Source organism: Cygnus atratus, chromosome 2, assembly GCF_013377495.2.
Source record: "Cygnus atratus isolate AKBS03 ecotype Queensland, Australia chromosome 2, CAtr_DNAZoo_HiC_assembly, whole genome shotgun sequence".
NCBI classification, from domain to species: domain Eukaryota; kingdom Metazoa; phylum Chordata; class Aves; order Anseriformes; family Anatidae; genus Cygnus; species Cygnus atratus.
In genome coordinates, this window is record NC_066363.1 from 140,710,949 (window position 1) to 140,735,386 (window position 24,438).

General features: G+C 36.8%; 1 protein-coding gene across 1 annotated transcript in view; it reads left to right on the forward strand.

Moving 5' to 3' along the window:
• ZFPM2 (zinc finger protein, FOG family member 2) overlaps positions 1-24,438 on the forward strand; it is a 311,239-nt gene that overhangs the window by 179,868 nt on the left and 106,933 nt on the right. Inside the window, exon 5 of the mRNA XM_050709069.1 lies at positions 23,966-24,077. Within this exon, the coding sequence (XP_050565026.1) occupies positions 23,966-24,077 (112 nt within the window). The remainder of the gene's footprint in view (positions 1-23,965; positions 24,078-24,438) is intronic.

Below are 24,438 nucleotides of genomic sequence, written 5' to 3' on the forward strand. Positions count from 1 at the left end.
AGAAATATAAAAGAATCAATCTTTGGACAAAGTCCACTTTCTCTGTTCCCAGTAAAATTGAGCAAGTTTCCTACTACCTTCTTTAGCTGTTTGATTGCAATGGATTCTGTGCCTGCTGCACTATAAGTTTTATGATCCTGTGAGAAAAGATGAATATAGCACTATAAATCTCTCTTCTGAATGTTATTTTAGCTTCTCTAAAGATATTGTAATCTAGTCTATCCATGCTATTTGGAGAAAAGTGGGAGATAGAGTTTTTGTTAGCCAGTGACTTAAGTTTTCAGAGCATGGACTCTGTCTGTGGGCCTGAAGTTTCATATGGGCAATCACTGATGTATATTTATTTTTTTCCCATTTTCACTCGTGCAGGCAAAAACTGAGGTCTTTATGAGAAAATATGGTGCATCTTTGCTCAAATAAAAGATTATGTTTAGAATTGAATTAGGCAGTCCAATTGTATTGAGAAAGTGAGGATCAAATGTCCATGGCTGCTGCATTACTTAGCAGGGGACAAACTTGGCCTTAAAGAGGCCCCTAACTCAGCCAAGATGGAATAGGGTCTTTTTCTTTGCATAATGATATTTTATGAATATAAAACATTTATGTTATGAAGCAAAGAACATAAATTGAAAGCATGTATGACTCTTTCTCAAGAACATGGCAGCTTCTGTCCTTCCTCTTAAAGTATAAATACTGATACATATAAATCATCTGTCTTTCTTTTTTCTTCATTAATTTTTTTAACTATTGCTCATTTTAGTTTAAGCCTTACCATGGGCTTACCATGTTAAGTTGGAGAATCTCCATGAGTGCAAAAACCACTTCCACAAGGTGTTATTTTAAGAGCATATTATTTTAATGATTTATCATAAAGAATGATCTTCTCTATTGCTCTGATAGCCAGTAAAAATTAAAATATTAAGTATGCAGTATAGTTAACTTGGGTAAGTGCAGCAATAGAGTAGGTAGACATTAACCGATATGAGGCATCAGAGGTAAAATCAAAAGGATTAAATTTGACAGAAGAGCCACGTTTAATTTCTCCCAACCCCTGTGGTTCTGTTGAATCACATGGACTTTAAATACCTTCCTGGACTGCACTAACATCTGCTTTTCTTGGAAGATAGATTTTGCCAAATCTAGCTATGTTATGGGAAAATGTTTGCCCACAATGCTTTGCAAGGAGGGAGTTGTACTCTTGTAATATTCTTACTAATTAATCCCACAAGCCTTGCTCCTGGGCTAACTATTGTGAGCCTAGCAATGTGATGAGGCTAGCAAGAAAGGTCACAAGGAATGATGTGAGAGCAGGGGCAGAGTGTGTATATGTGCAGGCATGCGGATATCCCCCTGATAGAGAGGCGAGGAGTGAAAAGATGTACTAAACATTGAAATAACGGCAAGAAAGGAAAGGGACACAGTTCTCTTGTACCTATGGCTCTTCCAAATTACAGGCTAGTTTTTTAAATTATATCCAGTCTGACTACTTGGACAACATCCCAAAATCTATGAACTTCTTTTAGCAAATCATTCAAATGTGACTTATTTTGATTGTGTACATTTGGAAAAATAAATCATTCTTGAAGAAGTTGGGAAACCTACTTTTCTCTGGAGATTTGTTGTCCATTAATAAAATGAATTAATAGTGGTCAAATCCTGTGGGCTTCATGCTTGTATCAACTTCAGTGATGGCAATGTCTGAGCTAAGCCAGTTACATGATTTTATGTGCGTATATATATTTGCATGAGCACACACACACATGCTCATGTACACATACATTTTATTGTAACCCTCCCTTCATACAATTTCCTCAAAGAAAAAGGGAAAAACAGTTTTAATTTCACAGAACTGACCAGGGGAGATAATGAAGTACTTTCAAAACTCTTTATGTGTGGAGGCCCTAGAGGCAAACCCCAGAGCTTTCATACTTTTAGCAACCAATTACTGCAAAAAAAAAAAAAAGAGTTTCCCCAATTATGAAGTACACTAATGCAGACTGCACAGACTCAATTTCACAAAGTGTATTGGAAAGGCAGCATTCACATAATTAATGAGAGAATGCTGCATGTGTTCAGAACTTCTGTTAATTGATTAAATGTCTAAATCTGATTATAATCACATTGTGGCAGTACAATTGAGTGAGTGTGTATAAGATAAAGGGACTCTCATTCTTGGGTACATGTATGCATCCTCCTTCCTACTTCTCCCAGACCCCCAAATTGTAAGAAGAGGATAAAAATTAGCCTAATAGAAAAGGTAGCAAACTTCCCTAATGAAAGCTGTATAGCTTGATAACAATTACTTGAATGATTCTTCTTTGTTTAGTGTCTCAGTTCCTGTTTAATCCATCAGTTGAACTGGTAGAATGCAGTGTGGTTTACCGCAAACCTCGGTTTGATGCTTGCTGTGGTTAACGAGTGCTGTTTAGTTTTCCTGCGGTGTCGTCATAAAACACAAAACCTGCCATGTGCTTGTCATTTTTTTAAAGAAGGCCACAGCGTTCCCTAAGGGTTGTGAGAGAAGTTCATCCCATTGAACTGGTCAGCAAGATATCATTAGCTCGTTGTGTACATGAAATCCAGGGGTTAGAGCACCAAGCGTCACAAGCCAGTTTCTTTACCTCCTTGAGCTGATCAGAGGATCAGAGTATCAAGGAAGGATTAGCACTGACTTGGGATTTGTGTGATTGGTTAATTTATTGCGGCGATGGCAGGCCTTTCATCTATGGCAACATTTAATCAGCACGGCCATGGAGGCTATTACGGGTTAGCTCTTTTCTCAAGTCAGCCAGGGCTGCACCATCAGCCCTATCACAATTCCCCTGAAATTTCCAAATTATCTGGAACAGGCTTTAGCCTCACAGTAATAAAAATTAGAAGAGATTCCTGATAGCACTGGTGGAAAAGGCTTTCACTTGCACAGGGCAAATTATAAATAGTATGAACGTGCACTTTAAAAAAAAAATTCTCCACCTCTTAAGAGATGTGCAGGACTTATCACCCCTGCTCTGATCCAAATCCTCGTGGTTGAAAATTTATATTAGATTTTATCAGTGAGGCCTAAGTCTAGAAAAATCAATGAAGGTTATCTTTTATGTTGCAGGAACTTGTGGAAATATTGATTTTCATTTTATAGTGAATTTGGAGCATGAGTTGGTAATCACTGCTGAGCTGACTACAATGTTTGCCTACTGTATCTTTTACTGAGTTTTGCTCAAGTATTTAAGATAGTATATTCCTGTTGATTTTAGCATGTAGTTTGAAGTCAAATGTTTCTTAATAGAAGTTTGTGCATCTCTTGTTATATAATGTAATCCTTCAGTGTAGTAGTGATTAGCTAATGTCTGTTGAATGATTTCTGAATTTAATAGTGTTCAGAGTGAGAAAGGGAGATTTCAGGACTCCCTTCATATATCTTGCTTCTCCCTTTTTCCTACCAGTCACTAGAACACTAAGTGAAATACAAACTATAATAGAATGTAATGAAAAATAAGATGAAGGATGCTAAAAGATAAAATAATCATGTATAAAAGGAGTTAGGAATCTGAATAACTGCTAGTATAAATTATAGTTATTCAATCTATTAAGCATTAAATCTTTCAGAACTAATGAAAGCTAGAAAAACTTCTGTTGATAAAAGATACCAAGGACACAGTTTATTAAATGAGTCTAGATCCTTCATCTTGGCTTCTAAAAGTGCTGTAACTAAGTAAAACTGGGATTCAGAGAGTGATTTTAGAGCTGTTCTCATCTAATGCCCTTACTCACTCTCTGGTTTTTATTTGTATAGAGTGTATCCGCTTTCAACGTTATTTCTATTGGTGGTGTATCCATGCAACTGATTTTAAAATGGATGAATTCTTCAAAAAGTCATTTGAATATTCAAATAAATCTGTTCCTGCCAAATTTATGTAATTGTTTTGTTTATATTTTAGGTAACATATATGTGATTTAGTTCTTTCAGAACTGATACTGGAAAAGGAACTCTGTATATCTCCTTCACACAACCTAATTCTTAGGGAAGTAAAATGAAGTTTTGTGACTTTCATAAGGTAAAGCCTAACTGATCCTCAGAGCTTACGATAGATAAAAACTCTCAGATAACTACTTACAATTAAAGCAATTATTATTAAAAATAACAAGAAAAAAAATATAGCTACTTTTAAATAAAGATAGATTTTGGAGTATGGACTCTACTTGGTCCTTCCTTCCCAGAACCTCTGGACATGACCTGAGTAGAGAAGGCACACTGGTAGCAAGTACTTTGCCTGGGAGACTCATTCACCTTTCCAGCTTCTGAAATAAAGATTTAAACCTAGAATTCTATAGGGAAGTAGAAATACATTTTTTGGAAGTACCAGTACAAGGAGATACTGTTCCTCTGGGAGAGAAATAGTGAAGCTATTTGCAAAGCATATGTCCTCAAAGGCACTTGAAGAACATGGTGCTGCAGGTGTTCCTGAACATACTCTTTAAATACGTGGTCATTCTTAATTGCAGCAAGTTTACAGGAAAAAGTGTATGAATGTAGTTACTTGGATCTCTTCAAGTGCTGCTGATTGGAGCATGTGCAGCATGATGCAGGGGAATGTACAAGGATGCACTTACAAGGATGCCTAGATATAAAAAATACTAGTTACTAGAATTAGCAGTTTGTTACTGCATATATTTACATGACACCATCATCCTTCACGGAGTTAATTACATTTGTTTTACTTGGTTCTATCCATTTTCCTCTGAGCATAGTCCATTCATTTATTATACAGAAATGTTGGTGATTTATAAATATGAGCAGTGGTAAGTGTGTCACTGATTTCAGTGTTAGCAGGAATGTGCCCATGTTATGGTTTAGCCTGTGATGATTAAGTTGCTTGGTATTCCTTTAGCTGGAAATAATTTTCAGGAAAAAAGAAGTGTAATGGATTGAATTCTTTATTTTCTGGCCATGGCATTTGTATGAACTATGAATATCAGTGGTATATATAAAAGAAACTAAGGGAGGTTTTACCTGCTATAATGTTAACTTTTATAAGCTAAAATGATATAGAGAAAGCTTTATTTTTTTTTATTCCTGTAGGTAAATATTTACATGGTCCAAAGCCTGTATTCCTTGAGCTTTGCCTCAGTGAAACTCCTACTGATTTCTCTGTTATTTTGATCTGAAGTAATGCTGGAACAAACACTTCAAGGGTCAACCTTAAAGTGTAAAGGGAAAAAAATATATATATATAAATTCTTTTTTTCTTTCAATATGAAATTGAAGTATTAACATTATAAAGTCTTTGACAGTGGAGAAAGTACAGAGGAAAGATGACCTGCAAAGACTGAGTTAAATTTTGTTATCTGAGCCACAGGTGCAATTCCTTTTGACGTCAATGGGAATAGTGTCTGTGTTTCTGAGGGTAAATATGAACCGTTGTCTATTTACTTGTCTATTATGGAAATAAAGATGAGTCTGCATAACTGAACAGATACGCCTAGGCAGATTTGATTGTCTTTGTTAGTTGTTAGTCTTGAACCTGGCATTTGCATGAAGTTACACTGAATGTTTTATTTTACACACTTCATGCCAGTGCTGAGTTTAAAGAAACAGTTAAAGGGTTCATGAGACATATAGCCAGAATTTGGAACATTTTGCAGTATTCTATATTTTATTATCATTATTGATCTAAAGAACAAGGAGTGTTTGGGTCTTTTTCCCAAAAGCAAGGCATATGTTGCAATGTCATTTATTCTTAAAAATTTACCAAAGTTGGAAAGACTAATTTTTTTCATTATCGAATACAGTATATTTCTATGACGTTTTCTTTGAACTACCTGTAGATTCCAGCAGTGCACTTTTTTTTTTTTGATTCTTTCCTGCTGCCATTAGTTATACATCAATGAGAGACTGCAAAGTGATTAAGTAGAACGATACAAAGCACTGCTACTGTTAAAAATAAACCTTATTTAGCTGATTTTCCAGGTGGTGATTTCCAGGTTTGGCCCTTTGTTGTAACTTTGCCATAAGTTTTTGTAGCTTTTGTAGCTTGCTAGGGTTAAGGAAACAGATTAAGGTGGTAGAAATGGTGGGTTGCACGCAGATGATGAGATCCTTTTGTGCTGAGTCGCAGAGGTTTACTTTAGCAATTTATAACAGTGCAGAATCTCCAGCCCGAAAAGATGACCTCACCATTATGAACTGTGTGTGCAGATCTATTCTCTTCATTTCTCATTTTTTAGGTACCTTGTCACATGCAGTAAGTACCATGACTCTTTTTGTGCCTGGTTAAGGAGGGCAAACACCCCAAAGAAGGATGTGCTTCTCTGCTGAACATATGCCAGAGTCTCCCCAAAAGAAGACAGGATTTTACCCTGATTTGCCCCCCAAAAGACAAGTTCTTTTAATTGACCTAAACAAAAATATAAATAATCATTTCAAAATAATTATATACACCTGTAGTATAACCAAAAGAGCTAGGATCAGTTTCTACCTTGTAGGAGGAAGTAGAGAATCTTCTAGTCAGTTGGTAAATAAGTGAGTTAGGTAAACTCAACAACTCAAAGTTAATATTGAAATGGTCTGGGATGAGGGTAATAAAAAGTCCACAAAAACAATGTCAATGTGGTAACACTTCTTTTTATTATTATTATTAATATTATTTGGAATAATACAGTGGAAAACTAGGATTGTTATACATTCCTAGAGTAACTGAAGAATTGTTTATATGTGTAGTATGTTGACTAGCCAGTACGTAATCTAGATTATTTTGGACATATTCCTGGGAAATAAGCCAACACTGATAAATAGGCTTGATGTTTGGAAAGCCTTTAGGATGAATCTAGATATTGTAGTAGTATTAAATATGAAAATTAACTCTAGAAAATGTAGTGCATTTGACTTCATACAAAAAAAGATTTTGAAAAAAAAATCGTGTAAAAGGTAAATTACAAAGAATGCATTATATCAGATTACTTAGAGAAAAATGGGAACTATTTCAGAAGCTGGAAAATACGATTGGAGGAATTAATTCAAGTCTTTCTCCATGTAAACTTTTTCTTATGTATATGTATTCCAGCACCATCCTTACATGTGTTACACACTGCACTTATCCTGATCCAAAAATCCCAAATTATTTGGAGACATTACATGAACTGTAAGAGATTTTGATTAGACCAGAGTTTTTTGTTTTGTTTTGTTTTGTTTTTGGCTGGTGCGGGTAGTCTGTCCTTCAGATTGTGTGCATATTGAAAATAAGGTCTGTGAGCTTCTGAGCTGTTTAAAAACATAGATGTTTATTAAGAAGAAAAAGAAAAAAAGAAAAAAAAAAAGAAAAAGAAAGCTAGGTTGTTCAATTAAATGGGTCCAATTTTCTGTAAATAAGAATAACATCATAAATTTATAACGTGCACTGACATGGACATATACAACAAATATTCCTTTTACCTTTTTAAACCAATTCATTTCTCAAAGTTTGAACAAATTCTAGGTAAACTTAAAAATTGTATTCGGTGTTTCTTTTTAGTAAAATTGAGTATTGTAGTATTGATATTTCACTAATTTCAAGAGAGTTAGTTTGGAAATTCTTCCATTTTAATTGTAAATGGTACCTTTAATCTAATGTACTGGAAGTTTAATAAAGTTAATAGTCAATTTAACACAGACACCATTTCAAAAAGATCTTAAGATAATTTGCACACTACTTCAGTCTCTTCAAGTTATATGGGCTCAGTTACATGTACATTTTGATTTCATAAAGAAAATTATGTTATTTATTAATTTGTTCAAGTTACACTTATGTTATTCAGTTCTCAAAAAATGACCAAGAAATGACCTTTTAACTTTATCTATGATGAATTAACTGAAGTGAATGCTATAAAATATCAGTTGAGTATTTCTTGTTCAGGAACTATCAATTGATATAGCGCATATTTGTCTTAAATGACATAACTTGGAATGCCATAGAGTCTAATTCTGCCTAGTACTGAAGGACCTCTCTTATTTACATGATAGACATGAAGTAAAATAATCAATAAAATTGATGTCTGTAGGCCAAGCCCTGCTTCCTTCAGTTTAAATACAAAAACATTTCCATAGCTGCAGTTGTTTTCAACAATAAACTGTGGAAGACTTTAAAAGTGCAGATAATTTCATTTTCTCGTGACAGTACCACATAGATGTTATCATGATAATGCCTAAAGTATTTAGGTAGTTAGATGTATAAATATGATGTAACATCATATACTACTCTCCTAGAAATTAGAAAGTCAGTGTTCTCTTTGTCTGAATTTTCTTGCATTTAAGAGAGACTTCAAGTCAAACACCTGCCCATGAATTTTCAAGGCACTGTGATTAGTAGCTTATTTTGTTAAAATCGCTGGCAGTTCTGCGCAGTACCTAAAACCCAGAAGCTTTAAGGAAATGTTTTAAAAGTAGCCTGTTTACATTGCACTACAGAGAAATAATTCCTTTGAATAATATGTGATATTTACAGTCGAGATATTTCATACCTAAAAGAAAAAAAGCAGTGGTATGATTTACTAGAAAGCATCCCATTCCTATTGTCAAGGTTTTAATCAAAATCAAAGGCCTTGTGGAGTAATCTAGGGATTTTCTCTTGTGTTTTATTAGTTGTTTTTTGAACTGTAATTCCAGTAATGAGCTAGTAACAAAACTCAGCTGTTCATGTGAAACTACCACCTATCACCATCCCTTCAGTCCCAAATAGGATAACCAGAGCATAACTACTGTGAAGCAATACAATTATGAATTTCTTGAGGGGGAAAAAAGGAAAGATAAGTGTACGGAAGTCATCTAACATTGATGCACGGTGGTTATGGCATGCAAAGGGTTAACAAGATTTTCATTTTAGATAGTTGCCGTAGTAACAATCAGAGAGCTCAGGCTGTATCTTTTCTATTTGTGGGGAATGTTTAGATTTACAGAGTAGCTCAGCTTATTATATATCTGCCTTGATTGCTGGATAAGGCTCGTTGATTAAAAACAGAATAAGATGCGCTTTTATAATACCCGGGAAAGCTGCCGCCCCTGCCCCCGCCTCGTGTCCCTCTTTGTCCAGGATTCTCCCCACTCCACCAGCCCTGGCTCTTCATGTGGGTGGAGCTGTAAATCAAGTTTCACTTCAACTTCCAGTGAGAAGAGGCCGGTGTTGCCTGCACAGCATGCGGCACGAGTCGCTGGTCCTGGCAGTAGTTTTCTACTTCTAGCAGAAAGAGGTTTTGCACCGCTTGGCCTTCAAGCCATGCTGCATCCCATGCTGGATGTAAATGTTGCTGCTTATGTTTGATGTCATGGCTTGTTCACATTCCACAGTTTAGCAAAAAAAAAAAAAAGAAAAAAAAAAGTCTGATGAAAGGTCAGCACCTCAGCAGAGGAAGGAAGAGGGCAGGTTTCCAAGTGTTCATCACACTCAAAATCAGCAGGAGCTGCCAGAGGCTCCCAGGCTCCACTGACATGGAGAGGCTTTGGAGCCTTCTGCCTTAGAGATTTACAAAAGCCACCTGGAGATGGTTGTGGGCACCCTGCTCTGGGTGTCCCTGCTTGCGCAGGGGTGGGACCAGGCGGTCTCCAGAGGGCCCTGCCAGCCTCAGCCACCTGTGATTCTGTGATGCGGCCACCTCCCCGAAATGTGTAAATGGGCTCTGAGCTTGTGAAAATCAGGCCAGTGCTCATCATTCATTTACTTTGCTTAAAAACTGAGTTCACTTGTGAGAAACGTGGTGGGGAACCGTGTGTGCAAGGTTGCAGTAACGCTCCCGGCGGGCAGCTGCTAGGCGAGATGAAGGCGCCGTGCTACAAATGGCCCCAGACCTCACCTGAGGGCCCTATCTCTGGAGAGCAGGAAAAAACCCTGCTCGGTTTGTTTGCCAGGTTCAAGTCTGCCATGAACAGCTGCTGCCAATTAGTGCCAAGTGATATGTGGTAGTTTTTTGAAACAGAGAGGGTGGCTGGAGTACTGTAGCATTTTAATGCCAATTTCTGTGACAAGAATAAGAGAAATTCTGGTATAAAGTTTTATGAAGTCCTGTAGTTTGATAGCCGGGACTTCTCTGATTCTGCCAATTTCTAAAGCTTTTGCTGTTTCAGAGCTTGATTTTTCATGCCACTGATGCTGTTTGTGTTGTTAGGCTGCTTTCTTGGCTGCATAGCACATGCACTGAAGAGGGGCTTTCTTTTCCTTTTGTTGACTTCACTTGGATATTGAAGTACTAAGAACATTTGGAAACCTTTTTTTTTTTTTTTTTTCCTTTGCTCAGATGTGTGAAAATTGATTTGGAAATTTTATTGGAAGAAGAAGGGATCTGATTTGATTTTCTTTGAAATGGTGAAGGAAAAATTACGTTGTTGAATTAAAAATTATTATTTGTGACACTGGTCCAAGCCAACAGTGGAATAGATCTCCAATTACTTAAATTCAGTCCACAGCGTAGTGGTACCCAGCTTAGTTCCTATCATATGCTATGAGTTTTTATTTCATAGGAAAACAAACAAACAAACAAACAAACAAAACCCTTGCCTCTTATGACCTGGGTGTAAATTTGTTACTCATCTGGATGCTCCCTACTTTTGAAAGTTTGCCCATTTCCATTTGGGAACCTTTGCTTGGACTTAGGATCCTAAACAGAGACTTCAGCTCAGGAGGGGTCCCTTTAGAGAACAGAGCTGGAGTGCTGCTGTGGTTTGAGCAGCTGAAATTGTAGAATGGAGACTGGCATGAGTTTGACACCAGTATTTTGTGACCATAAATATACCCATCTATTCCATTAATTTTTTCTGCATCTATACATGTAAGTGAAATGGATCCATTGGTTCACTTTCAGCAAGCTGAGCAAGCTGCATCACCCTATATCAATACCCACATTTAAACTTGGAATACCAGTCTGTGTATATCCATCAGTCCCAGATGTCGGTTCATAGTCATATTCTTGGTGTAAATAACTTAAAAAATCCTTTTTTTTTTTTTTTTTAAACTGAGGAAAGCATCCTTTAAGTAAACTTGCCAAGCTGTCAGCTTCTTTGTCTATTGTTATTTGGTCCAAGTGATAATTTATTTTTCTGAGTTCCTAAACTATGAAGAAAGGGGTGGGTTTTATTCATTGTTATTTTCAAGTTATAAGCATAACACCAGGTCCCTGCCTTCCTTTTAGCCCTCCTTTTATGTGTAAATGTTTCATAAGTATCTAAATTAATTCTCCAAGTAAATATATTATTTTGGAACAGTTTTTACTTCTAGAAAGTCTTTTACCCTTACACCCAGCTCCATTGTCTTCAAAACCAAAAGCCTGAAAATAGCATTCCTACACTACTTCTTTGTTTCCAGATTTTAAGATCTATTATGCATAGTGTAGTGCATAATCATAATTATGCATTCATGGTGATGTTTGTACTGGCTTAACTCAGGAATAGTGTGAGAAAGCTAATCTCGAAGCTACAGGCTGTTTTCCTGCACTTTAGATTCTGATCTGAGCTGTTTGTTGAGTCTTGCTGGAACCAGAACCCCTTGTTCACCAGTTCTGCTGCTGGACTTTCCATCATTATCTCCCGTCCCAGTGAAGGACCTTCACCCATTCCTTTACAACTTCTTTTTTTAATGTAAACGTGCATTGTTGCAGCTCTTCGTCATGCTGCATATAATCAGTGCACTGAAGTAACTTAGATGAGAGCTGTGTTGCACAGCTATGTCATACAGGCTACAAAAAATCAGGATACTTTTCATCTGCCAAAGGACATTTTAGGGAACTTCATTTTCTTTTCCATGTAAGAATGAATGGGAAAAAAATCCTTGAGCTCTTAAGGCAGTGGCGAAAATTACCTGATTATATGTAACATATTCTTCAACGGGGAAAATAACTGCATGCATTGGTTCATCTTCATGGCCCAAACCTTCTGAAAATGTTTCATGAAAAAATTGTATTAATCCATAATCCATAATTCAGATCTGGGAATGATCATATTGATGAAAAAGCACTGAATCTTGAAATATATTTTCTCTGAGGTCACCATATTAATCTGTTATTCAATAATATTTGTATTTATTTAAAAATCTATACAAAAAGCTGGTGAAATGGAAGGGAGATTAAAACCCCTAAAAATATTTTAAAGTGATATGTTAGTTTCTATTAAACTATTTTCCTTGTGAAGTCTGTATTGTTATATTTTTTTTTTCCGCTAATGATATTTGAGAAGAGATTTTCAGTAGAATAATTTTTTATTTTTATTTTTACATGAAAATATTATGTGTATTTTACAAAATTTTAACCAGTTAAAGGAAACATTATAAAATCCTACCTTTGATAAACTGGGAAATAGAAACCATACTCAGAAGTGAATAGAGAATAATCCAAAATTCTAATTCTTTATGAACTTTTGCATCAGTATTTATATGTGTGTAAGTTAATTCCTCTCCTTATTACCTGTAAACAAGAAAGCATTGAGTAATGTTGAAAATCACTGATGGATCCTTGTTCTAGTTTATTTTTACCATAAGCAGTCAAGAATCATGCATAATGCAACAGTGTACCAAGGAGCAGCACACTCACAGACAACAATTTAAACTTTTTTTTTTTTTTTAATGGACACAATAAGCTGATTTTAAAGGCATTCCTAGGAAGATTGTCCTTGATTTTACATCAAGAAGACGGTCCTTGATTTTATGTTATCCTGGGTGGGTGGTTCAGTTTCTTCCATTTACTATGATACTCTCTGGGTAAAAAATATCCTTGTGTCTGCTTAATAGTGTTGGAATTTTCTACATGAAGATGTAAGGAGGAATTAGGTTTTACCCCATAATTATATATTAAATCAGTGTTAAAATACAGTTGTAATCAAATCCTTTCATATCCCAAGGCCACACATTTGATACAGTACATTGGAAGGTCAGAATACTTAGCTGAGTATACACCCCTTGAGACTCAACAGATGTACAGATATGCGGCCTAATCCAAAAAATGCATTCATAAGTCTGGAAGATCAGAATTGAGCCTTAATTCTCTAAAGGACTGCCGCAATGTTGTGTGGTCCTTTCATCCAAATTAGAATGATTCATGATGTCTAGTCCATTAGCACCATCGGGGATAGGTGTGGGCCATAAAATCTGCATTAGGATTTCTAAATATGTCAAGGATAATCTTAAAATGAGATAAACTGTGATGTTTTAACTGAACTAAAAATAATTAATCAAAGTCATACACATAGACTTCTGGTTGTTGAATCGTGCATTAAACATATTTTAAATGATTACGCTGTCTTAACAAATATAAAACCTAGTTTTGAAACTTGGGCAGAGGACTGTATATTGGATTTACGTTGTTGCTTAAACTAATGTGTTTCCTGTTGGTAAAGATCTCTATATATAAATATCTAATAAAAACGTGCAGAAAAATCTTTTCAAAATTGTGAAGAAAAGCACAGAATACTTTTTATGTCTCCTACTTCTATTCCAAATTAGTTAGGTAGGAATTTATGTAATATTTTGTGTGCATTCAGTGTGTGTAACACTGAAGTTCAAGTATTGTGTCACACATCATCAAGAGAATTACATTATAATACTTCATCCATCAACTAAAATACGTTCATATTAAACAAGTATTTTATAAAAGGCCTCAATATTAATTGGAAATATAATCCTAGTAGAGATGCACTGGATTATATGCTAAACATATTGTATGAGTATATATGGAGAACATTTTATTTTCTACCTTTTCAGTTTTTTGGGAAAAAAATGAAATTAAACAATATTATCTTTTACTGCTGCTAAAGCATGACCTTCACTTATTCACTTTCCATGATAAGAACATTAACTTTTCTAAAGTAAAATATACAACCTCTGTTTGTAGTTACAGACAAAGTAATAATAAAATATAATAAGCAGAATCTATAACTAATAACTAATGTACAGTCATATGTAATGGAGAGTTTATAGAGGGCTTCTGCATATCTTTTTATTTTTGTATTTTTATGGATTCCTCAGATAAAAATAAATTCTTATATGTATGAAATTTCAACTTCTGGAAATAATGGTTTAAATAATCCATTCTAGTATAAAAACATAAAAGTACAAAAGATAAAAACATCCAAAATTACTGCAAAACAGAAATTATTGAGAGTCACACTGAAACTATGCTGCAGGTATAGCAATCATTATCAACTGTTTCAATGTAGGTAGTTGAATGGTGGGAAAAAGCAGAATTAACCCATATGCAATACAAATACCTTCATGTCTTCTACAAAAACCTTGGTAATTGTCCTCACGATCATCTGGAATATCTGTTGTCACATTAGAAAAAATTAACTACCACAGTCCCAAATGATCTTTGTGGAAAGAGAGCAAGTGTCAAATGATTAACAGGGGTTGACTGTATATCCCAGAGTTTAGTCTCTCAGCCCATCCAGTGTAAGTTAGATGTTTGCAAACGTGCAGCTAAGCCTTACTGAGTGGAGTACTCATCTATATAATGCTAAAGACGTTTAACAAAAGTTAAAGGATTCATGCTCAAGCAAATTCACTTGAAAAACGTTTACTGGCAAATGGTCTCATTGCTAGAAACAAAGACCTAATTCTCAGTGTAGGCAATAATATACAACATGGAAGTTAACCCAGTAGGAAAAATGTACTGATAATTCAGGGTGAAAGTGTGCAAGCAGCACTGCATTATATCTTGTCTAAGGATAAGTTATATGTAGTGTGATTTCATCTGTACAGGTGCATGTCATCTGTGAAATAGTATTAGCAAAAGTATTCGACTTCAAAGTAAAATGGAAAGGTTCAACACCCATGGCAGTACCTGAGCACTAAGACACAATTGCATGAACATGCTACCCACAGGTATCAACTCACCAGAACACAGATAATTCATTTAGCACTTCACTAAGTTTTGGAAGATCCATCCTTGTTAATTATATTAATGATAATCACAGCATCAACTAAGAATATGTTTTCCTGGTGCTAGTATGTATAGCTATAACCACACAGTGTATATACTGCTTTCCCAAAGAATCAAAAGAGCAAAACAGAGAGCAATAGAGGAAATACAACCGAAAAGTCATTGGAGGAGTGATAGCAAAGTGCAATGCCATCCTTCCAATGGTCTTTGGGAAAAAGAAGACTTATCTAGACATAGTTAGATGGGTACATATGAAATGGAGGAAAGGCGAAGGCAGGAGAACAGCGCAGGAGAGGAGCAGCTGTGAAGCCAGGGTGAAGAGACTATTTAGGATGGAAGGGCCAGATTATAAAGCACATCAGCTTGGGCAGTAAGGGAGGGGGAAGCTCAATGAGTGTTCAGAGATCCGGTTTCTGTCTTTCGCATTCCTGTTCCTTGGTTGTCACATCCTCCAGGACCAAATGACAGGCAACAGAAGGAATCTCCTGAACCCTCATCTGGGACCAGTTGTCCAAGATCTGTGGTTCAAGCTACAGATTAAGTATTTTAAGCTTCCATAGTTCTGGGGAAGAGTTTGAATATAGGTTCCAAAAGTATCCCAGATATTATATATTTATATATATATATAATATATATATATTGTTTTTTACAATAAATTTGTATTTTTTAAAAATTTATTTATTTATTTATTTATTTTGCTCTATTTACAAGTTTGGGTGACCGATCTTAACAGCATTTTATGCTCATAAACTTTTTACGTGAATCTCCATTATTCTTCCATTAATACCTGTCTGAATTTAGGAGAGTGGAACATCATTCTACATTTGATATGCTAAGTATAAGGGTTAGTGTTGTATGAGTAGACCCTGAATATCCTGATCCTGGCCATGTCAGGCTTCTCCAAATGCAGGAAGTATGAATGTGCTCTCAGAAGTCTCCACTGAAGCCCTGGCACATAGCATGTTTGAGGAGAACTACTGCTGGGACTAAGGGAAAGAACATCGTCCATGCTCAGCTCCAGGAAGCTAAGCTGTGCTTCTACAGCCCTGGATCTGCAGAATGCAAGTATGGCTTGAAATTATATTTCCAGCCCTCCAAAAGCTTGTAATTCGGTGCTGAGCTTTGCAATTAGAATTTTATAAAAATCTCATAGCAATACCATTATTTACTGAATCCTTATCTTCAGATTACATAGAACAAGCTAAGGTTGCTTTTTATGATGGCCATTATTTTACACCTAAATTACAGCGAGATTAGATTTTCTTTTATTTTTATTTTTTAGATTTGAAAAAGATGCATTCCAGCTAGGTAACAAAAATGATCTCAATATTTATCATTCATTGAGCTTGCATTAAGGACATTTGTCACCAGGCGTGTTTGATATTAATAAATAATTTGGAATCATATCGAAGTCATGACAAGTGCTGGAAAATATTAATAGACCTAGGGTGTATCTTTTTTGTTTGAATATTTTCTTTGCTCTGTGTGAGGTTTTGTGGATGGATGTATGGTGAAATGTATGTTCAGCTTTGTCACTTGACAAGTGATGATCTCTTGGGTTAAACACCAGGGCTTCTCAGTTGCAGGGAATCCCAGCTGTCTTTTGGGATTCCATCTGTGTGTACATTTCTTTTTCTTTCTTTTTTTTTTTTTCTGAATTATTTGTTTTTTTTCTGGAGTCTTTGTTTTGTTTTGTTTTGTTTTATTTTTGTCTGTTTGTTTGTGTTTGAACTATTTAAAGGCTTTGGTTTGTCTACAGACTCTTCAGATATTACCGATTATCTTTCTTCTACTGTCACCACAAAAAATAAAGCTGAAGAGACTGCCTGTTTAGATAAGAGAAATCCCCAAATAAATAGCCAAATATAAAATGTAATACATAGACCAAGAGTGATGCAAGCTGTTTCACAACCTGCTGGTCTGCAGATGCAGCACTGCTGTGTTAACTACCAGTGCTACGTAACAAGAATCTAGAGTCCTGGGTGGAAAAAGGCATAAGGACTTTGTCACCCCTGCCTTGTCTAAGATAATGGGAAGTCACAATGACTCCTCCTTTTCTCCATCACTAGTTTCATGGCCCATCACAGGCAACAATTTGTTCATCTTCTTTTGTCCAGTTAGCATGGCAGAACACCAGGTACATCTGTGCAGGTAAACAGGCTCAGGTACTCTTTGCCTATCTGTAAGCACAGGATGATACTCGAACAGTCCTCTGAAACAAGGGATCCCATAAAATTGTGAAGTAGTAACTAAAACAGTTATAAAATTTCTCTTGCATTTAGGATCTCACTGACAGACATAGTAGGGTGGGAGGGTGTTGTGAAAACTGAAATTCCGGTGTAATTTTACAATTCCAGGTTAGGTGGAAACTGAAATTTCTTTGCTTTAATTGGTGATGTTTATCATTGGCATGGAACCATGACACTGAAATCCTCCCCACATCTCAAATCTCATGTGAATAGAGAGGAATTGCCTTCACATGTCTAGCAGAGAAAGCTGGGGCACCATGGAGTGCTGCCATAGGCCTTGACTGGCAGCCCTTGAGATAAATATTATTCTAAGATTGAATCCGTGTTGGAAATAGGGAAGAGTTTTCAGGGAAGCTGCAGAAATGGAAACTGAAAGATGGTCCAGCTGACTGCACGTGTTTGTGGACATAGCCCCACAAAAACGTGGGACTATGTCTGTCTGTCCACTGGGCTGTTTGGATGGCCTTGTCTTACGATGGCCTTATCTAATGATTTTTTAACGAGTTGTGTTGTAGAAATACATGAAGAGAGTTAGTGTAAGTTTGAGGTGATATAGTGGAGTTATGACCCTTCTTGTTATTCAAAGATGTCTTGGAACAAATATTAATTAATTAGGGATAGTTTGAGACCTATGCAAATCTCTGCTGCTACTCAGACCAGAATGACTTCTTAGAAGGCCTTCCCAACTGAACTGATTTGATGAGCTTAAAAAGTTTTGCTGTATTGAGTGTGGTGACCACCAAAGGTCAATTTAACCTCTTGAGAGGGGATGTTCTGCAAATTCAGCATGTCAGAAGATATGTCAACCCTGTGATGATCAAACTGAATTTAAAATGAATTTCAAAGTAGAAACCTCCCTGTGTGTATTCACTGGTGTTTTTGTATCCCAGACACATATATGAAGGCACCTGAGGTATATTTACAGCTCTCCTTCCAGTACAATCATTTTTTTAATTGGCTATTGAAAGTAAAACTTCACTGTGGGGCATTAGAATTTTCTACAAGGTCCTGACCTTTGGTAGAAAGGTCATGAAGACCTTTTGGTAATGTTTTATCATTTATGGGAATGCAGACTCTTTGGAAGTTTTACAAGATCTGTTTGTGGGAACCAGAAGAAATCAGAAGCAGAGTTCTTGAGTACCTAAAGTCTCCAGCAATTTGTCTCTGTTTTGGTGAGAGTACTTCAAGGAGGTAGTTTTGACGTTTTAAAAGAAAAAAATAGGTGAAGATAGAAATGCAGTGATTTTTCAATGACCGGTCCATCTCCTTAAATAACACTGAACACCTTTTGGAAAGCCATGCCTGGGACAGGGTAGTTATGTCACAGAGACTCACTGAACATCAGCTTAGTACCTATTTCTTCCTCTGGCACAGCTTCTTAGGAAGTAGCTAGCAATGATAGGCATTTGACATCAGAATTAAAATTATTTCAAACAACTTGCTTGTACCATATTTCCCTTCAATGTGGGGCTTTTCTCAAGTTTCTGCCAGGCCGCACACATCATATGTTAGAAACCTTTTCAGGGGAGACCCCATCTAAAGTTACCTTGTCAGCACTGATTCCTTTTAGCTAGAGTGCAAAACTATTTTCAGCCCTCTGTGATGGCTATTTTTATCTCCATTAACCTCTTGACTTAATATAAACATTTTTTGAGGGGTGCCTCCCTTGTTTGTCCAGTTGCTTCAAAGGTTAGTGAAAAGCGGATGCCTGCCTGACCACTTTTATCCTCATTAGCTGATTCTAATTGTTCCCTGAGAAATCACAATTTTGACCCTGTTTGTCCTTGTCAAAGTTGTCTGGTTATGGCATGTATGAAGACATTAGCAGAAATTGCATTTTCAAGAGAAAATTATTCAAGTGTAGAGCATACATTTACCTAGTGCATAGCAGTGAACAATATTGCAGCTTTATGATGTACCCCTGTTTCCAAAATTTGAGGTGCCTGTTGTATGGCCCCATCTTATGGACACCTGTGTTAGCAGATCACTATTGATTATATTTAGGCAGTAGGTATGATGTTCTGGTAAGCTTTGTAGCAGTTTGCAGCAGTTCTTTTGGAGAGAGAAACACAATTTTGTTTTTTAAATTCTTATTTTTTAAGCATTTGTAATATTCTTGCTGCTTTGTCCAGAAAGCAAGAATATTACAACTGTTTTGTTTTGTTTTGTTTTTTTTGTTTTGTTTTGTTTTGTTTAGTTTTAAGGTACCTTTCTTAAGATGGAGATATTCCTAATAGCACTGCAAAAAATATAGCATGAATTAGTTGAATCTCTCCACCCTCCCAGTCCCCACCCCCATTTTGGGAATGACCAACTAAATGTTACAGTAAAACAAATACTTCTTATGAATTACAGGGTGATTTTCGTAGTACACTCTGAGAACATTAGCATACTTCAAGTGGGATGGCGACCCACAAGTAGAGACCTGTCATGAAGAACATCTTGCCCTGCCAACAGTTTCAAGCCATGAAAGCCCTTTTTTACATGCCTCACTTGGTGGATCTCAGTTGTGGTTGTATGGTTGGAGCAAAGGACCTAGCAGGTCTCAATCAGGTGTCTCTAATAGACAGGGCCCAGGCTTTACAGGTTGTAACCAGTGCCTTAAATCCCACAGACACTTAGTGCAGATTAAAAAGCACTGGTGTAATGCGCTCAAAGCACGATATCCTGCTTTACAAGCTGGTTGCTGCATTCTGCACCAGCTTCAGCTTTCAAATGGATTTAAAATGTAGCCTCAGGTGTAACGCATTGCAGTAGTCTAATCTTGAGGTGATAAAGGCATGACTGATTTAACCATAGCTTCTTGTTATCTTGGACTGGGGTCTTTTCATTTTAACCATTTTAGGGAAATGGCCTTTCTTGAATCAGCAAGCTTTCTTCAATTCTTACTATGTAATAAGCGACAACAAGAGCAAGCCTTTGTTAATGATGAACACCTCCTCTGAACATGTGAACCTTACAGGATGCCAGACCCCAAGAACCGCTCTGGTGATCCTGACTCATCTTACAGCTCACACAATACGCCTCTGAGCTACTTCAAAGAGAAGCCATTGCCCATATCCCTTAGTGGAGCTGCCAAGCTTTACAAGCAGCCAGGGCCTTGTGAAGTTTTGCTTTCGTATTAGAAGTTTATTTACATATCTATACTGCTTGGAAGCAGAGCCATGGGAGAGTGGGAAATTCTTTTGAGGTGTCCACTGGCTCTTCTGGACTAGAAGCTGTGAGATGAAACAACCTATCAACCTATCTGTGGTGCCTAGTGACCATTTACAGCTGCTGGACTGATTACAAGCTTTACTGCCAAGCTGACCTGGAAGCTAATTTAGTGATCTCCTTGTCGTTCTTTAAGTTCCAAAAAACCCTGTAAACAGGGGACAGCAAAGTGGACTTGCATCCTGAGTGCTGGTGCTCACTCTACCTGCTACTGCTGCTTCACATCAGAATGGATGAGGCACCAGCCTGGGCTCATCACATTGTCTAGAAGAAAATGGGGCAGTGGTCTGGGACTAAGCCTACCCACTTACTAAAGGAGAAACTAATCTCCATGAGAAAGTCAAATGGTATCTCTGTATCTTATTTCTTTCTCATCACTATGTGGTTAAGTATAATCCCAGGACATATTATTTGTCCTGCCTATGTAGATAATAAACTATTGCTCAGCACAAGAGAATCCTAATGTTATTTGAGGCTTTTTGATACCACCTTAATACAAATATTAATACCCTTACAGACAGGAGAGAAACAATGAAATGTCAGGTGTCTGGGAAGAAGAATATCAGAAATATAAATTAGATGTTCTGAAAATTAAATAGAGTATCTCTTTTGCATTTGAAGGCTAGACATCCCTTCCCTTCCCTTCCCTTCCCTTCCCTTCCCTTCCCTTCCCTTCCCTTCCCTTCCCTTCCCTTCCCTTCCCTTCCCTTCCCTTCCCTTCCCTTCCCTTCCCTTCCCTTCCCTTCCCTTCCCTTCCCTTCCCTTCCCTTCCCTTCCCTTCCCTTCCCTTCCCTTCCCTTCCCTTCCCTTCCCTTCCCTTCCCTTCCCTTCCCTTCCCTTCCCTTCCCTTCCCTTCCCTCCCCTCCCCTCCCCTCCCCTCCCCTCCCCTCCCCTCCCCTCCCCTCCCCTCCCCTCCCCTCCCCTCCCCTTCCCTTCCCTTCCCTTCCCTTCCCTTCCCTTCCCTTCCCTTCCCTTCCCTTCCCTTCCCTCCCCTCCCCTCCCCTCCCCTCCCCTCCCCTCCCCTCCCCTCCCCTCCCCTCCCCTCCCCTTCCCTTCCCTTCCCTTCCCTTCCCTTCCCTTCCCTTCCCTTCCCTTCCCTTCCCTTCCCTTCCCTTCCCTTCCCTTCCCTTCCCTTCCCTTCCCTTCCCTTCCCTTCCCTTCCCTTCCCTTCCCTTCCCTTCCCTTCCCTTCCCTTCCCTTCCCTTCCCTTCCCTCCAACTTAAAAAATAAACTTGTTTCAATGTCTGAATAATTTATGGCATATTTGGAAAAGCCCACTGCCTGGGTATTATTGCACTATCAGTTGATTGCACTTGGGATTACCAGAGACTGAGAGCACATACAAGCGCAAAAGCCATGTTAAAGACTTGACTGAAATGGCAAGTGGAGAAATTTACCCTCTGGTAGGAACATGCCCTGACCCTCCTTTTCCTTATTGCTATGCAGTCACAGTTGCTCTAGCGGTTGTGCTAAAGCTTGTATTTAATGTAGGTATGATTCTCAGCTCTGTGAAGAATAGTCACTCTTCCTTGTTTCAATAGCAGCCTTATGCTGTTTTGATGTAAATGACACTAAAATCTAGGCTTCTCTAAACTAGGATACCAAAATGATATTTAGATTACCTTTCATCTTATTTCTTGTATTTCTTTTTCAGTTCATGCCTCATTCTTATAATTTATTTTCTGAGCAGCCCATATGTAAATAATTTGCACTGATTTCGTAATTGGCAATATCAGGCTTCTTGATAATTTATATATGAACTTAAGAACATTGAAAAGAAAAAAAAAAAAAAAAAGTCTTCTTACCCGACCAATTAGAACAGAGTTTTAAATCCAGATTCCCAACATACGCAGTAGGTAGGGATGTCTCTGGTAATACTTCACACATGCAAACACACTTTCTGCAGCTTTGTGTGTGAAAGGCAATATTAGGAATTGAGACATAGCATGTCTGTGTTTTCAGCATTTTTACCGTAGATAGTTGTGTTGGTACTAGCTTTTACCTTCTTTTTGACTAATTTCATTCTTCGTTCATATCTTTTTCTTCCAAAACTTCTGAAAGATTGAGAATGTCATGTAGTTGATATAGAAGTATGTCTTATGCATAAACATCTGTATGAAAAATGAAAAATATGAATGCAAATTAAACAATAAATACTACATTTGATAAACTAGCATTAGTGAAGAAACAGATCAAAAATCAACTGAAAAATATGAGAATGTGACTTTCAATACCTGTCTTCTTCCATGATCTTTTCAAAAATATCGACATATAGTGTTATATTAAATATATTATTATATAAGATCATGAAGTTAACCTTATGTAATATTATGAATTTTATCTTACGTAACTGAAAAGTTTAAATTATGTCTTATTTTCATGGGAATATAGCATGTTATATGGTAACACGTATACTTCGCTACATCTACAATTGCATGATTCTGTGATTTCTAGAACAGTCACAGATGATATATATACGGCCGATGCATCTGGAATGTGAAAAATGCTTTTATTTATCTTAAAAATTTTAACTCATTTAATCATACAGCATATCACCAATAGAACCTAGCCAACTGGAATTATTGATGGAATGAAGAATAATCAAATCTCTTTAAAAAGGTTGGAAAGTCTTAGACAGGATTATATCCTGGATTAAAATAAATAAATAAATAAATAAATAAATAGAAGTTTTGTGGTGATTGTTGTACTTTATTTTGTGGTTTTACGTTTGGTACAGAGAAGAAGAACTGTGAATGCTGAATGTCTAAGTGGCATTTCAGCGCCACTTACTGAAGAAAAAATTCAGGATCAGACACAGCTTTTTTTGCCATTTGATTAGCAAAAGGAGCTAAGTGTAAAGAAGTTTGAGCCCTTTGCCTTGTCTCCTCAAATACAAAAGTCTCTAATTATGGTATCTAAAATATACACAGGAGATGGTTTTGATAAATGTGCATCTCCTTGCCTGTAAGCCTTCCAGGTGCAATGGATGTCATACTTTACTTCTGTGCCTTTGAATTCATTAATACAATTTCTTTTACAGTCTTCTTGGAGACAAAGTGTACTGAGTCATTAGCATTATTATTATTATTTCAGAGTTAGTAAAATCACACATCAACAACTCACAAAAGGGGAAAAATTCCATTATCCATTCAGAACTGTTTCCTATGATAATACAAATGTTACCCAGGACAGATCTTTGAAATGGATACTGATTCTTTAAATTCTTTCCTGTCTGTTTCAGGAAATAGTGAGATCCTGCTGATAATGAAGTACAATGTGTCTAAAGTTCACTTCTAAACAGTTGGCTCTTTGCTGTGAAAGTCATCTGCATTCCCTTTATAATTCACAGCCACCAGAGATCTGCTTAATCTTGGTGATCTGATCCAATATCATTCGGAAAAATCCTTGATAACAGTTTCACCATTCAATCAATGAAAGAACCAAAGCTTACTGCTTATGTATTCTTAAAAAAAAAAAAAATCCTGAGGCAGGGGAATAAGACCTTGGCTTATGGGTTTGGAGATTTTGTTGTTGGCAAATAAAATGATTATTACTATTATTATTCAAGTTCTTAATCAAGGCAAGCAAATGGCATCTGTTTGTTATCATCCTTCCTACAGAAGACAAAGGCTTCAGTCCCTATGGTACTGACTGCTGGCCCCAAGTGGTTGCTGGATGTGACTTGGCAAGGAGTAGAAGACAACAAAAACAACTGCATTGTGTACAGCAAAGGTAAACACAAGCTGATTTTTGCTCTACTTTCTTGTGCTGGGTATTGATGCAAAAATATACCTGTTGCATAACATGACAATGGAGTAGTTTGTTTTTCTTTAGGTGGAATAGTTTTCATTCTGTTTTTGCTACGATGTTCTTGTTATGCTTTTTTTTTTTCTTTTAATGATATAAAAACCCTACATGGTGTCTGTAGTGTACTAACTGCTTTATAAACACAGAAGGATGTCAGCTGATGTGACTTACTACCCATTTCTCTGAGAGCTAGAGCCTCTTGGCAAACCTCAGTAAAATCTATACACTTTAAAGAGGTGAATGCAGTAACATTTTATAGGACATACCAGATAGCATTTCTCCATGT